General features: G+C 39.8%; 1 protein-coding gene across 1 annotated transcript in view; it reads left to right on the top strand.

The window, feature by feature from the left end:
• The first annotated feature begins 5,647 nt into the window (after positions 1-5,647).
• LOC148538677 (uncharacterized) overlaps positions 5,648-16,681 on the top strand; it is a 73,803-nt gene continuing 62,769 nt past the window's right edge. Inside the window, exons 1-2 of the mRNA XM_088452569.1 lie at positions 5,648-5,705; positions 7,684-7,824. Of these exons, the coding sequence (XP_088308695.1) occupies positions 5,648-5,705; positions 7,684-7,824 (199 nt within the window). The remainder of the gene's footprint in view (positions 5,706-7,683; positions 7,825-16,681) is intronic.

Here is a 16,681-nt window from a genome sequence, read left to right as displayed (position 1 = left end):
CCGACCCGGAAATAACCTGTGTCAGAGCCACAATGCGAATGGGGTCTGTCCCAGGTTGGAACCGTATTCCAAATCCCTGGTCATACCCGGGATTTTAGTGTGAAAGGGGACCTAATTAGACAAGTGAGTATTCTGACTTTGGAGAGTAGGTGATTACTGGCATTGTGCAATTTCCTGTCTCCAGACAGTTAATAACTACAGGTACATTAAAAGTTCCTGTATCTGGGCTGCTGGTGATATATTTTCACTGCATTTTACAGAAATTAAGGTTTGCATAATGGGACATTTTGGTCAGTTTAAATGTATCATTGTATACAGATGTTTTAAACCATGGCAAAGGTCTCACTAGAATTCATAGGCAATTGTTCTCGTACAGAATTTATGAGCCTTCTTCTAATGAATTATTACTCTATTGTATTTTATACTGTATGACAAAAACATTTTCGATTTGGTGATGATTATTAAGTTCAGGTACAAGGTGACTCGATAGGCTAAGTCTTTGAACCTAACAATGCAAATCTTTATATTTTGCTGGTCTGGTTATGAAGAAAATCTGCTTTCTATTATTTCTGTATAAATTAATTCTACACATCAAATTTGGTTTAATTGAATTACAATTTTGTTTACAACCAAGGGTCTATTGTGGTTTGTTATTATGATATAAACAATCTCACTGAAGTTGCTAAAATAGGAGAGAACTTTGAATAGTTGAGTCTCTCTCTCTCTCTCTCTCTCTCTCTCCCCTCTGCCCCCCCCCCAAAGTAATGTCCATATGCGGGGTGCATCCTCACAACCATAGACATGGCCAATTAGAAATCCAGCAGTTTATTCCCAAACATGGGGAAAAAGAGAGGGCACTCAGAGTTAAGATATCACGCTATTTTAATTTTCCAATATCAAGTTAAGATCCTTTATTTTCGGAATATGTTCATAGTGTAAGATTCATTAAGCCCTCTAGGGGTCATAGTTCCAAGCTTGTTAATCCACCAGCTCTCCAATATTCGCAGCTGTAAAGCCATGTCCCCACCACGGGTTGGAGGAGGCACCCAGTCGATAAGTCGACATTTTAAGGTAGCAACCTGATGGTGAAATTTTAAGAAATGCATAGCCACAGGCTTATCTGACAAGAACATGTTAAGGGCTTGACAAATCGATAGCCTGTGATTTGCTATCTTTTCTTGGAAGCTTCTAGTGGTCATTCCCACATAGCCTAGGCTGCTCGGATAGTAATAGTTTGTATTTAATCCGCATTTTACGACCTGTTAGGGGATGCGGGAAATGGGATCCTGTCTGCATTGCTCCACAAGTGATGCATCCTGTACATTTAAAGCAGCCAGGTTTCTGGCTGTGTAACCACATCTGTGAGTTGTCTGGTGTCGGTCTTGCCATAGGCCGTAGTAGCATCTGTTTGATGTTTGGTCCTCTTCTGTATGCCATTAGTGGTGGAGCTTCACAAACAGATTTCAAAGCTGAGTCTGAGGACAATATAGGCCAATGTTTCTTAATGGTTTTTTTGACCTTGTTAGATTTAGTGTAAAATATACTTACATAGACCATATGATTATTGGTCTTAGACCTACTCCATTGTATTGTCCCTTGCAAATAGCATGTGTGGTTGTCTTATTATAGCCATGTTCCAAGAACCTTAAAGTCATCTCAGTTAGTTGTTGCTCTTTGTTATTCCTGAGTACCCGAAGGTATTGAGAGACAGGTAAGCTCTCTTTCAGATGGGTGGGAAGGAAACTTGATGGTTGGAGAAATGTATTCTGGTCAGTATCCTTCTTAAAAAGAGTGGTACCTAACCTTATACCATCTTTGTATATCGTTAGAGCAAGAAAATTGATCATATTGCTTTCAATCTGATAAGTGAACTGGACCAGAATATCTAAACTGTTTAGATGGGTCATCATGTCCTTAAAATGTTCTAGAGAGCCACTCCAAATGAGAACAACATCATCAATAAACTGTTTGAAGAATAAAATCTGCTGCTGGAACCATGGGAATATATTCTTAACCTCGTACTCAGCCATGTAGATGTTCGCATACGCTGGTGCGAGATTAGATCCCATTGCTGTTCCAGAGCATTGCATATAATAATCTTTACCATACATAAAGAAATTATTGTTCAGAACCAAACTCGTTAATTCTAATAGAAATTCAACCGGAGGATGATTCATGGATGGACTTCATTCGTCAGTTTTTCCCGAAGGGCACTCAGTCCATCTCAATGAGGGATTATGGTGTACAAAGAACACACATCCATCATGACCAAAAATGCATCAGTGGGGAGACCTTCAATGTAACTCAGTTTTTACAGGAAATCCCCTGTGTATTTGATGTAACTTAAACCTTTGGTCATAATGGGTTGTAATATAGTGTCAATGTACATCACAAGGGGTGTAACAGGGAGCCCCTCAAGGAGATTATTGGTCCAATAATTAAGCAACCCTACATTAATCAAATCGTCAACTCTTTTTGTCCGACTCCATTGGATTATGTTCTAACTTCACATAAATTTTGATATCTGACAGTTGTTTCCTTATTTCACTATCATACTCTGACCAGTCCTGGATTACAATAGCACCCCCTTTATCAGCGGGTCTAAAGACAAGGTTTAAATTATCCCTAAGGGACTGTAAGGCTTCTCTTTCTTCCTTTGTTAGATTATCATATACCCTATGTCCTGTATTACCAACAATATCATGTTCAGTGAGTCTCAAAAATGTATTCAAACTTGAGTTGCTTGATGGGGGATCGAAAGAGGATGCCTTCATCAATCTCCTAGATTCTTTCTCTACATCCTGTGGTGCAGAAAAATATTCCCTCAACCTAATCTTTTGTCCAAATTTGTAATGATCAATACACCACTGAAAATTGTTATGTCTATATTTTGGTACAAAAGTAAGTCCTTTGGATAATAATGTCATCACCATCTCTGATGATGGGGGGTGCTAGATAAGTTGAATATTACATTTAATTCCTTTTCCTCCTCCCTTTTCTTCTTGTAACTGTCCCTCCTTGTGTGTGTTCTATGCCTTTTAAAGGGGCCTATCGCTACACTTAATATTCCTAAAAAAACACTCGGGGGTCTACTATCAGGATTATCCGTATCAGAAGTGCATACTGATGACAGTGTCAACAGTAGAAAGACTAGTCTGTTTATTGGGTCTAATAAATCTGCAGGATTTTCTGAATCCTTGTTCACCTGGGAGCCACCTGTAAACAGTATGGTTTTTGTAGTCGTTATTGAGACCATCGCTAGATTTTCTCTCTTAAATGCAACAAGTTCTTTTTTATAAGTATCAATCTGAATTGAAATTTTTTCAAGCCATTTGTCCGATTTGTCAATAACCAGTGTTTGCTCATTATCCTATTGAACTGGCCAATATCATCCCTAGTGTTCTTAAGTTCAGACCCCACTTCCTCCACAACAAGGAGGATGAGATCTAAAGAGCATTTATTAAGTACTGCACACCATCAGCTACAAAAATCGGGTTGTTCCTGCCAATGGTGGGCACATTATTTACTCTAAATCCTCTCGGGATTTGCTTTGTCTTGAAATATTCAGATAAAAACTGTCCATGCAATTCCAAATCAATTTCTCTTTGTTTCAACTTCAATAAATGGTAATATAAATCAACTGTGGTTTCAGCAAGTAACCCCAGAATTTCAAATTTATCAAAAAGTAATCTATCTGCATCATCATTCTGCTTGTGTGAGTAACTCCTCATCCAGAAAATTAGTTGCCCCCTGAGACATTCTAAGCAGATACAATGCCCTTAAATATAAGAGTCTATCTAGAATGGAGCAACACTCAATAGAAATCTTTGTTTATGATTAGATCAAGAAAATTGATCATATTGCTTTCAATCTGATAAGTGAACCGGACCAGACTATCTAAACTGTTTAGATGGGTCATCATGTCCTTAAAATGTTCTAGAGAGCCACTCCAAATGAGAAAAACAACATCAATAAACTGTTGGAAGAATAATACGCTGACTGGCTCTGACGGGATGTGTCTACAAGCAGTCTTGGTTGCTTAGCAACCGGATGCTCCTCTGACGTGACTTCCTGCCTTGTCAGAGTATGCACTGGTGTTAGCAATTAAACTGATGATGCTGTTTGACTCAAATCGGAAGGTATTGGGAGTATAAATGAGGGTTTGATTCAGCATGTATGTATATTGCCTAGGATATTGGAGTGTCATATGTACACAGACTGATGAGTTTTGCTGTTATGTTGGAGTCTCGAGAAAAGTCCCACGGGACTGAAATGTCGATAGACAATTTATTACCTGGTCTTAACTTGATGTTGAAAAATTAAAATAGCATGATATCTTAACTCTGGTGAGTGCCCTCTCTTTTTCCCCATGTTTGGGAACAAACTGCTGGATATATATATATATATATATATGCCATTTTAATTGAAAATCCCTTGCTCGCAAACTGCACCTAAATTGTAGTTTTCTTTCGTAAATGTTTTATTTAACAAGCCCAGACATAAACTAAACGGTTACTTATTCTACGTATTTGCTCCTCTTCCAGTCTATTGTTTGACACAAAGATAATACAAAAGAACGTGTGAACAAGAAACGCCTGTGACATATGTTCCCTGGCTGGCAGAGATGTGTCATGTCCATGCATTCTGTTACATGGGAGCAAGTGGTCTCTTTAAAAAGTCAGATAAGAGAAGTAAAGAAACATATGGTTAGGTGTCGAGAAATCAGCTTGAAACAAGTTTATCATTTAAAAAGATACAGTATCATAATGTTGTCAGTAAATGCTCTTTCTGCAATGGTATTTATATTCGGTGTAGATGGGGCAACCACCTTGGGTAATGCTCTTGCTACTTTCTTTCCATACCTGATCACCCATTATAGCCTTTATTTACATAAAACCACAGTTTAGTTTACAGCTTAATTAGAACACATTAAATATGTAGTTTAATACACAAAAAATAAATATGTCCAAAGAAAAGATTAATGAAATATTTGTAGCAATCACCCTTATTAGGAGGAGTAGCTGATGTTGGTTTAAAAATGTAAAAGTACATTTAAAATATATTTATTTCCTCCGTTACTAGGGAAGCAAATCAGATCCAAACCATGATACTCCCACTATCATGACACACACGTCAAATACCCCACTATGTGATTCAGTTATTCTTTGATTGACTTCAAACACGTTTTTTTTTTTTTTTGCAGTGGAGTTTTATTTTCTTTAAAATCAAATATACGTATTCAATATTTTCCTAATGGCCTAATGATCCCTAACATTAAAACTAACATTAGTAGAGTTATACAAAGTTAGATAAAAGAAAGATGTAAACTCTTGCCCTGTGGGTCTTTGAGTACTGCTGGTCTTGCCCTGGTTGTTTGCTGCTCAGACAGACACTAGTGGATAGAGTAACATTGGTGTAGAATTTTCAAAATTTGTGCCCTGCTTAATCTTGAATTGTTGGAAGCTGAGGTTTTATCAGAGAGTTTTATGAAGCTATGTAGCTTTATGAATGTAAACAATTCTTTTGGAATTGGGGAAAGTCCACGATGCAGTTGTCAGCATATCATACAGAACATTACCCTACACACACTTGCAATAAACATTCTAGAAATATTTCATTTCTCTAAGATGGCATCTGCAAACCGGGGATGAATCACTTCCTTTATGTCCCTATAATTATGCCATTTTTTCATGAGTCAACCAAAGGTAAAAAAACAACTGACATAGCATCCTTACCAGTATGTTCCTTATAAAGAGTGAGGTTAACCACTTGAACTGGATGTTTAAAGAAAAAAGAATGTAATGATTGTGTGTTCTTTTTATGAGTAGCTCAGTCACATCATCCCACACACACAGAATTCCGTCAAAATAATTATTAACATAATGAAAAAATCATGTCTACACAATGCTGCTAATTCAAAGCCCTGTATCAAATATTATTACTACTATGATTCTGTCACATCTTGTACAGCTAAACTATAGTAATATGATGTATAGAATTACAAACTGGCACTGAAGAAACCAGTAAATGGAAATCTGTTTGTGAGTGTTTGGGGGCAAAGCATAGCTCCACGGCTATTCTGATGTATAAACAACATACAGATGTCAAATCATTGCATAACCAATCTACATATATTGGACTTTCTCTATAAATCTATCACTTAAACATTACAAAGTCCAGATATAGGTAGATATTGTGAGGAAAATATTTTGCCAATAGACAGAGTAGCCATTGGTCAACTGAAATAAAGTTAGCTCAGTAAATGGACAATTGTGTACTGTAGCTTAATAAACAGACCCCATACAACTCAGAGTATGCTTAGTATGCAGGGGCAGATCTAGGGGTCAGGTCACCCCTAGGCACAGCAATTTTGCCCCCCCCTACTCATCACATCACTGCCGACACTGCCTCATTTATGTCGGGGCCGGCCCATTTGCCCATGAACAGGCAGGGCAGCCACAACCGCACCACACCATCTTCTGCACCAGAATTTGCCCCCTGCAACCCCCTGCCAGTTTCAATATAAATAAGTCTTCAGGCTGTTCTATCAGGCCAGCGGCCCACCAGGGCTCTGATGCAGGAAGACTGCTGTCCCTCTCCCAGCAAGTAGCTCCGCAAGGCACGTGCCTCAAGGGGATATAGCCAATATTAATTGCCCAACCCATTAAATATGAATACCAGTGCTAACTGTAAATTAGAAAATATAAGTGTATAATAATATATAAGCAGGATGGTTGTTTATAAAAAGTTATTATATAACATTTATTTGTTCATATATATATATAAAAAAACCTGTTAATTATAAAATCAAACATCTGTGTGCACAATAATAATATAATATAATATAATATAATATAGGCCACTTGTTTAGGCTTTCAAATGTCTTGGTAAATGAGGACCTTTTCTATGTAATATTAGCAGCAAGGTTTACCAGGCATTGGTATTCATATTTAAAAGGTTTTTCTGACTACAGGATTGACAACCCTCTTACTAGCTGCAGTTGATAACGCACCTTATTAGTCATGTATAATATTACCCAACCCGCCTCAAGTGCCTAGTGGGAAATTCTCTACTGTTGGTGTGAGGCTATGTACTTTCACATAATGTAACAAGACATTTCCAAATTTAGAGAAAGTAGACAATAGTACCAGAATATGATCAAGGAAAACAAACAATAGATTTAAAATTAGCGAAGTGACCAACCCAAAGAGTATATGAATTAGCTCATTGTGGTAAATGCTAGCAATAGAAGTTTCATGTATTTATGGATATTGAAGTGGTCATTATTAAAGGAGATCAATTGATATATAATTATATTATGCTATGAATATAAAAAACATACTCACATTATACAAAAAAATAATAAAAATAATGAATCCTAATTTTAATTATTTGCAGTTAAAATACACAAGCTTGTTTTTAAAATCAGCTAACTTACTTATACTGCTGTACTGTTCAAACTGCTCTATTCCAATATCAGATCACGTATCTATAAGTAACAATCTCCTGATGCAGAGTGGCTGCTGTGGCCTAGCACTTATCATTTCAATTGATCTGATTATTTTGTACCATTTAATTATACATTATAATTTAAACATAATTGTGTACCTTGTGATATTATAATTGTATTTTTAAAACAACTGAAATAGTAAGATACATTTTGTCTCTCAATTTTTTAAACAGTCCAGAGATGGTTTCCTTGCTTCTTCTGCTTCAAAAAGAAAGTGGTGTTGCTGCTTGAGGTCAGTATGACAAAAGGCACAGCGGGAAACGAGGAGAGCATCAATGGTCTATTACAGAGTCCAGTGGAACGCTGGACCCCAGGTGAATATTTGACTCCCAAAACTGATTTTTCACTTGTGAGTATTTATTTCTTTAGTAAAAGCCCTGACTACTAATGTTATGAAAATCATTTGGAAAATCTATTATGATTATTGATAGTGCATTATATTGTGTTTAAGATGTGACAAATTTGCAATGTTAAAGCAACTGATTCTGCTCTCAATTTTGTAACGTAGTAAGGAGAGGTAAAGGGAGCCTGACAGTTTTAAGGATCCACCACATTGCCACCTATTGGTGGCTCTGCGGTGAATTCTCATAACAACATTACACCATCAACACTTACATCTGGAACATGTGAGAATCTGCTGCCTACTACTCTTTGTGCAAACAAATTTGGAATTTTGTTTCTATGCTGGTGTTTGAACGAATGTTGTATTGTCTGTATATTGTCTTTGGCTAGCCCCTAACAACTAAGCAGCTTGTTGGTTGTGGTATGTTTTTGATAACTGCCCCAGCTAAGTGGTTCTCTCCTGGGAACTGTGAGTTAGGAGATTGTTGCTTTTGATATGAGCTGTTTGTTTTGGGGTAAAGTCAAAATGTACAACTGTGAATGAGACCTAAAAATGAATATCATCTCACTAGCTGTTTTAAATTGCAAAATAAGTTTACAGTTGTGAGTTCTGACATCTGATGTATTGTAAAAAAGTATAGTCTAATATGTTTTGTAATGTACTATTGTAGCTAATTATGATAATGTATATCACAACAAGGCAACCAGAAACCTAGAGCCCCATCAAACAAAGTATATCACATTACAACAAAGAGTGTTGCAGAGGCTGTGGTTACGGAGTAAAGGATCCACTTGATGTATGTGGTGACATTAATGGGATATTATCCTATAATTCAGATGTACTCTGTATTACACAAGTAAAAGGCAATTTAGTCAGAGGGCAATTAGACAGGATGTAGTCAAAATCTCAACATTTCTGATCTCGACATCACAATGTCGACATTGTTCAAATATTGACATTGAACATGTAGATATGTCAACATGTGAAAAGCCGACATTCTGCATGTTCCCACAGTGGAGGGTATGGGTAAAGCTGGGTACACACCAAAACAAAAACAAAGCGTCGATTTAGTGACACTCCAATATAACAATATATTGTGTCCATATACACACTATATGATCCACTGTACGATGATACGATATATCATTACAGGGGCAATGTTACTGCACCACATAGTACGGCGCATCATCCCATCTGTATTGCAGTACATTATGTGGGAAGACGTAACCAGACAATTCATTCAATGATGAATTGGGGTACACAATATACAATGGACGTAGCGATCCATCGCGGATCGCAATATCGGCCAATATATCGTATAGTGTGTACCCAACTTTAGGCTGTGGGAGGGGAGGTTATGGTTAGAAATTAGGGGAAGGTTTAGGCTATGGGAGGGGAGGTTAGGGTTAGGCACTCGGGGTAGGGTTAGGGTAAGGCACTAGGGGAAGCGTTAGAGTAAGGCTATGGGAAGGGATGTTAGGGTTAGGCACTCGGGGGAGGGTTAGGGCAAGGTTATGGGAGGGGAGGCTAGGGTTAGGCACACAGGGTAGGGTTAGGGTAAGGCTATGGGAAGGGGTGTTAGGGTTAGGCATACGGGGGAGGGGTTAGGGTAAGGCTATGGGAAGGGATGTTAGGGTTAGGCACTCGGGGGAGGGTTAGGGCAAGGCTATGGGAGGGGAGGCTAGGGTTAGGCACACAGGGTAGGCTTAGGGTAAGGCTATGGGAAGGGATGTTAGGGTTAGGCATACGGGAGAGGGGTTAGGGTAAGGCTATGGGAAGGGATGTTAGGGTTAGGCACTCAGGGGAGGGTTAGGAGTTAGGATTAGGGCTAGAGATACCCAACCCCGGAAGGAGTTGCAAGACCACCAAGGATGTTTTGTTAACATTCTGGTCATGTCGTCATTTCATCATTGTCGACATTATGAATGTCAACATGATGATTGTCAACAAAATATGCTGCACCCAATAAGACAATTACAATGTGCAACTCAATATGCATAGAAAACAACCTGGTCCTACACAGGTGCACCATGGAGATTATTCTGTAAGCTTGAAGACCACGTAGGAGTTGCAGACAAATCTAAACCTGTGCATTGTACAAATGTCACCATAAAGCTCCATCTTCCTACTACTTTGGAACCACACCTTTTTGTTAAATTAATCATTTTGCTGCTACAATGCTGCTTGGTTTAGCCTAATTTATGGCTTAAATGAATCTTGCGAGTGAGGGAGCTTTAGAACTTTATTTTTTGTGTGTTTTAAACTATGTATTACATAAAGTGCATTTAGATATTTGCTTTTCCTCTAATGTGTAGTGTAAAAACACAATATGTGTCCCAGTGAAAGTATAGGACATGACATTGGAGCTGATTCTGAGTCGCACGCGTTGCCCATGTCGGACGCAATGGAGTAATTTTATTTCTTCTGCACATGTGTATATGTCACACTGCCCAGGTGGCCAGATATCATGTGCATAGAGACATAGTTGTGACTGAGGCACACGGGAGACACGCAGTCTCAGAAATGTGTTGAAAATATAGTGGGCTTTCCCGGGCGGTGACTGGGAGGTGGCTTAGTGCACACAGAGATGGTCAGTCTTATGGGCGTGTTATGAGAGTGTTGGTGACAGTTGTATACACAGATGTTGAAGCGCTCACATAACAGGCCATACTCCGATGGAGAAACTGCACTGCCATAGGGCTAGTGCAAGTTTCAATGGAATGGGTATGTAATGCCGGCTGTCGGGATGCCTCCTGTCATAATACCGACAGCGGCATCTCTCTTCCCCCCTAACCCTCCATTTTTGTAGCCTAACCTTAACCCTCCTCACCCCGCTCCGTAACCCTCCCCGGTAGTGCCTAAACCTAAGTCCCCCTCCTTCATGCCTAAACCTAAACTTCCCCCCTTAGTGCCTAACCCTAACCTCACAGTGGTGCCTAACCCTAACCCTCCCCCCTAACCCTAAACCCGCTACGGTCATTAGACGCCATTATCTGTCGCACCATCAAAACTTGAATCAGCCCTATGGCAGGTGCAGATTTTCCATTACACAGGAGTATTGCCTCCTATGTAACTGACATTGCGTCTGTGTATGCAAATAATTTAGCCAAACTCTCATAACACGCCCATGAGACGGAGCACTTTGTGCACATTAATAGCCTCCCGTCACTGCCCAGGAAAACCCAGCACTTTTCCAAGATATGTAACATCATATATATATATTATATATATACACACACATATATGGTTGAACATATAGATATATATAATATACATGTGTGTATATATTATAAATATATAGAGAATATCCCCACAGCCTATCCTGCATATCACCTATTATCACACAGCAGCAGCAGCCAACCAGCAGGGCTGAAACGTCACCTCAGTCTGGAGGATCAGACAACCTGCTGGGCCGCCTACACAGAGCTGCCTGAGATTGCTGTGTTCAGTGCTGTGTGCTGGGCCGGGAACTTAGAACAGCTGCTTGAGCGCTGTCAGGGGGCGACTTCACACGGCACGCGGGAGCCTCGGCGTCACTGTGTATGAAGCGCAAGGACGGCTAGAGAAGCTGTCCACTGCTGCTGCTATAATATAACATATGGGGCCCATTTATCAAAGGGAATTTGAGGTACATTCCACGAAAACACCTGTTTTCGGGGGTTTACCTCAAATACTAAGTATCCCCCGGATGTATGAAAGAGGGACCTCAGCAGGTATCCCCAATGATTAATGATCGCATTGCAAAATGCGATCATTAATAAATGGGCCCCATGATCACTACTGGGTTTTGATCCACCTTGGCCGGAAGAGGGGGAGGTGGGGGTAGCACACCGCGGCCGAGACACGGGGGAGGTCAGGTAGCGGCCTGCGGTCGGAAGAGGAGGGGTGCGTATGGCATCCTGAGGCTATTCGGAGGGATGGGCTGTGGCTGCCTTGGAAGGCCCTTGCCAGGCCACTGTAGCAGGCCATTTTGTTCCTATTTACAGCAGCACTGCACAGTAGCAGGTGTGGGCCTGTTTTCATGGGTGGGCTTGGAGCTGCAGCTCCATCCGCCCCATTGCTAATCCGGCCCTGCCGGCAGCCTCGTGGCCACCGTTCTCATAGCTGCATCCCATTTCAATAGTGCGCCCAATGGTGCATCTAAGATGCACCAATCAGTATGTCAGTGCCTACAGATGCTGACAGTGGGGCTCTCAGTCAAACACATGGATGTACACAAGGGACGGGATTTCTAATGGCATCTGCATACAGTTGCAGAAGGGTGACCATCAATAGACACAGACACGGATTCAGAATCAGCCCCATTATGTCTGCCAGTTCAGACTTGGTACCAAAATGGTCCTTTTCCAGAGTGGACATGTGCCTCCCTGTACCTCAATGATTTCCCATAAATTGCACCATCTCCACCCACATATTTCATTTCAATAATCTCAAACTGAAATCTTATTTTGCATTTGTCCACAAAACTAAAGAAACTGGTTGGCTTTCTGCATACTCTCCAGCCCACCACCTCCCATCAGACAGTGTAAACTTCTGCTCCACCAAAAATATTCCCTTATAAGTCCATAAACATTTCAACTGTTTTACACCTATACTGTCTTACACTTTGTAAATAACCCCTTGCATATCTTTGAACATTTGCAAAAATGTGAAGCACCTAATGGAACACAGGAAGAATTCCTTGCAACAGATATCCGTCTGAGTTGAAAACAAATCACAATGCTAACCACTCTTTCCTCATTCCACTCATGCATGTCCCAATGGCTGTCATAAAAAGCTGAGTCTAAAAATATGACATTGCATGGGGTTAATATTTGAAAAAGTGGACCTTGTATCTCCAAATATTTGTAAAGTTATATCAAGTAACCCCTTTTATAGACAAAAAAATTATATGTTTTACTATTATTATAAATGTATATTGTTTATAGTTTATTTATTAATACAAAAAAAAAAATCATATATACATAAAGTAGTTTAATTTGACAGACTAATATACCCCATGGATTGATGCAAGGTATTCGATGAAAATCCTTGAATGAATTGTCACTATACCTTGTCCTAGAGCTGTGTCATAGGGCATACTACTTCCTATATTACTGCTATTATAATAGCTAAATCTTCATATAAAGAATGATAAATTATTTCATGTGTAAGAGTTACTCAAGTGTTATCCATGCATTAATTAAGCTTGGCTCTCTTATGCTGGGTACACACGGAAAGAGATATTGGCCGATCAATTGATCGGACAATATATCGGGTGCCCGTCGGCCAGTGTATACCAGTGATATGTCTGAACGATGTCGTTCACAGACAAATTACGTCTGCTCTGCTGCTCAGCCGATGCCTAATATATCTGCAGATATACAGTATTGGGGCATCGTGCTGCGTGTACGGGCGGTCAGCCAACTGCCCGTACACTTGTTACAGAGGTCGTGGGGAGGGAGGCGCGACACGCCCCCCGGCCAGTGGGACCCGCGGCGAGAAGACAGATGATGGTCATTCAGTGTGTATGAACAACCATCATCTGCAGATCACTTAATCACTTTTGTGTCAGATACAGTCAGGTCCATAAATATTGGGACATTGACAGAATTTTCAGATTTTGGCCTCTATTCACCACCACAATGGTTTTGAAATGAAACAAACAAGATGTGCGTTAACTGCAGACTTTCAGATTTAATTTGAGGGTAATTACATCCAAATCGGGTGAACGGTGTAGGAATTACAACAGTTTCAATATGTGCCTCCCACTTTTTAAGGGGCCAAAAGTAATGGGACTATCAACTCAAAAGCTATTTCATGGACAGGTGTGGGCTATTCCCTCGTTATTTCATTATCAATTAAGCAGGTAAAAGGTCTGGAGTTGATTCTAGTTGTGACAATTGCATTTGGAATCAGTTGCTGTCAACTCTCAATATGAGATCCAAAGAGCTGTTACTATCAGTGAAGCAAGCCATCATTAGGCTGAAAAATCAAAACAAACCCATCAGAGAGATAGCAAAAACATTAGGTGTGGCCAAATCAACTGTTTGGAACATTCTTAAAAAGAAAGAACGCACTGGAGAGCTCAGCAACTCCAAAAGACCTGGAAGACCACGGAAAATAACTGTGGTGGATGACAGAAGAATTATTTCCCTGCTGAAGAAAAACCCCTTCACAACAGTTGGCCAAATCAAGAACACTCTCCAGGAGGTAGATGTATATGTGTCAAATTCAACAATCAAGAGAAGACTTCACAAGAGTGAAAATAAAGGGATCACCACAAGATGCAAACCATTGGTGAGCCACAAAAACAGGAAGACCAGATTAGAGTTTGCCAAACAACATCTAAAAAAGCCATTACAGTTCTGGAACAACATCCTATGGACAGATGAGACAAAGATCAACTTGTACCAGAGTGATGGGAAGAGAAGGAAAGGAACTGCTCATGATCCAAAACATACCACCTCATCAGTGAAGCATGGTGGTGGTAGTGTCGTGGCGTGGGCATGTATGGCTGCCAATGGAACTGGTTCCCTTGTATTTATTGATGATGTGACTGCTGACAAAAGCAGCAGAATGAATTCTGAAGTGTTTCGGGCAATATTATCTGCTCATATTCAGTCAAATGCTTCAGAACTCATTGGACGGCGCTTCACAGTGCAGATGGACAATGACCCGAAGCATACTGCAAAAGCAACCAAAGAGTTTTTTAAGGCTAAAAAGTGGAATGTTATGCAATGACCAAGTCAATCCCCTGACCTGAATCCGATTGAGCATGCATTTCACTTGATGAAGACAAAACTGAAGGAAAAATGCCCCAAGAACAAGCAGGAACTGAAGACATTTGCAGTAGAGGCCTGGCAGAGCATCACCAGGGATGAAACCCAGCGTCTGGTGATGTCTATGTGTTCCAGGCTTCAGGCTGTAATTGCCTGCAAAGGATTTGCAACAAAGTATTAAAAAGTGAAAGTTAGATTTAGGATTGTTTAGTTTGTCCCATTACTTTTGGCACCTTAAAAAGTGGGAGGCACATATAGAAACCGTTGTAATTCCTACACGTTCACCTGATTTGGATGTAATTACCCTCAAATTAAATCTGAAAGTCTGCAGTTAAATCACATCTTGTTTGTTTCATTTCAAAGCCATTGTGGTGGTGAATAGAGGCCAAAATATGAAAATTCTGTCAATGTCCCAATATTTATGGACCTGACTGTATATGTTAAGTGTGTACCCAGCTTTAGTGGACTAAAGGCAAATTAATCAGTATTCCTCATATGCTATTCCCCATGCACAGATCTGACCTATTTCTGTAATAAAAGCAAGGACCATTTCCTTACATTAAGTAATGCAGTCATTCATTAAAATAGTATTTTCTCATCATGAAGAATGTTGCAGAAGGATATCATATACCACTTAAGCATTGGTGGGTTCCATGCCTTTCTGAATAAAGAATTTATGTAGCAAGATTTATAGCAGCACAAATGCAATGGATAATTGTGGATGTTTACAATGCAAGAAAATAAAGAAGAGCAGTGGAAAAAACACTGAGACACACTGCTGTTCCTACCTGTTTTGCATCAGGGTTAATAGCTGTGCAAATATTTAGCACATGTTGATGGGTGATCCAGTGTGTAGGAAGGGTGTCCTGCAGATAGGGCTTTAGAGACATTTATGTGCTTGTCTGCACAAAGAAAAATAAAGTGAGCTAAAAAATTAAGGTAAGAGGTTTGTTGCAACATTTCTTTAATTTGCAAGGCATTATAAAGTGTTGTCTACCACATTGGAAGTTATGTTATTCATTACTAAGCCACAATTTTTAATAGGATGGAGTCTGCTCATTCTATGTCTGTAATGTGATATTCAGCAGTGTTTTGACCTAACTATTTCACTTACTGTTGCAAACCATATGCTTGCGATTTTCTGCAAAAATCCCCAATGAGCTCATAAAATGTCACCCGAGCTGAATTATGAGATTTCGTTTTACTGTGTGAGCTATGCACTGAAATGGGCTCAGCTGCACTAGCAAATATACTCTGCCATGCTATTTCTCGCTTTGGAAATTCCAGCACCAGGTAAAACACTGACACTTAATAAGGAGGAAAACTATTCCTGATACGTCATGTGCTATCTATCTTTTTCCATTTATGTTTGGTATAACCACCCAGAGGCCTGCACAAGGGGATTTCAGGTGCTTTGAATCCTTGCAGGTCAGGAATAACCACTAAACAACCTGTGTGCAGCTGCTGCACTTCAACATTTGGTATAGCGCCCATTCCAAGAGCCAGAAAAGAATTGTTGCATGGAGGTAGATTCCTGCTGCTTTCAAAATCAAACCAAATTCCGCCAGGTATGTTGTAGCATTAGATATTACAGGACATGCTTACCTTTTAGAAGTGTTAATACCTTAATCCAGATTGTGATAAGTATTTATTTCAAATGGTTTCACTTACATATAGGGAGTTGATAAAAACATAATTGACAATATAGTCAATTAATATGACCTATATGCACAGTGGCAGTGAGACTACCACTGTCTGGGATTGTGCTAGTGGAATACAAAACAAGGGCACTTTAAGATATTGGGGGCCTTTGTGCAGTATACAGTGCCAGAGTCTTTGCTATCTCTGTCCAGGGTACAGTGGGGTCTATTTACTAAGCCTTGGATGGAGATAAAGTACCAGCCAATCAGCTCCTAACTGCCATGTCACAGGCTGTGTATGAAAAATGACAGGAGCTGGTTGGCTGGTACCTTATCTCCGTTCACTTTATCTCCATCCAAGGCTTAGTAAATAGACTCCAGTGTGTTTGGCAAAGGGCCACAGTTGGCCACTGCACACCTTGAGACC

This window comes from Taudactylus pleione, unplaced genomic scaffold (assembly GCF_031769625.1).
Source record: "Taudactylus pleione unplaced genomic scaffold, aTauple2 ptg000038l, whole genome shotgun sequence".
Classification (NCBI taxonomy): domain Eukaryota; kingdom Metazoa; phylum Chordata; class Amphibia; order Anura; family Myobatrachidae; genus Taudactylus; species Taudactylus pleione.
This window is presented reverse-complemented; position numbering and strand designations above follow the sequence as displayed.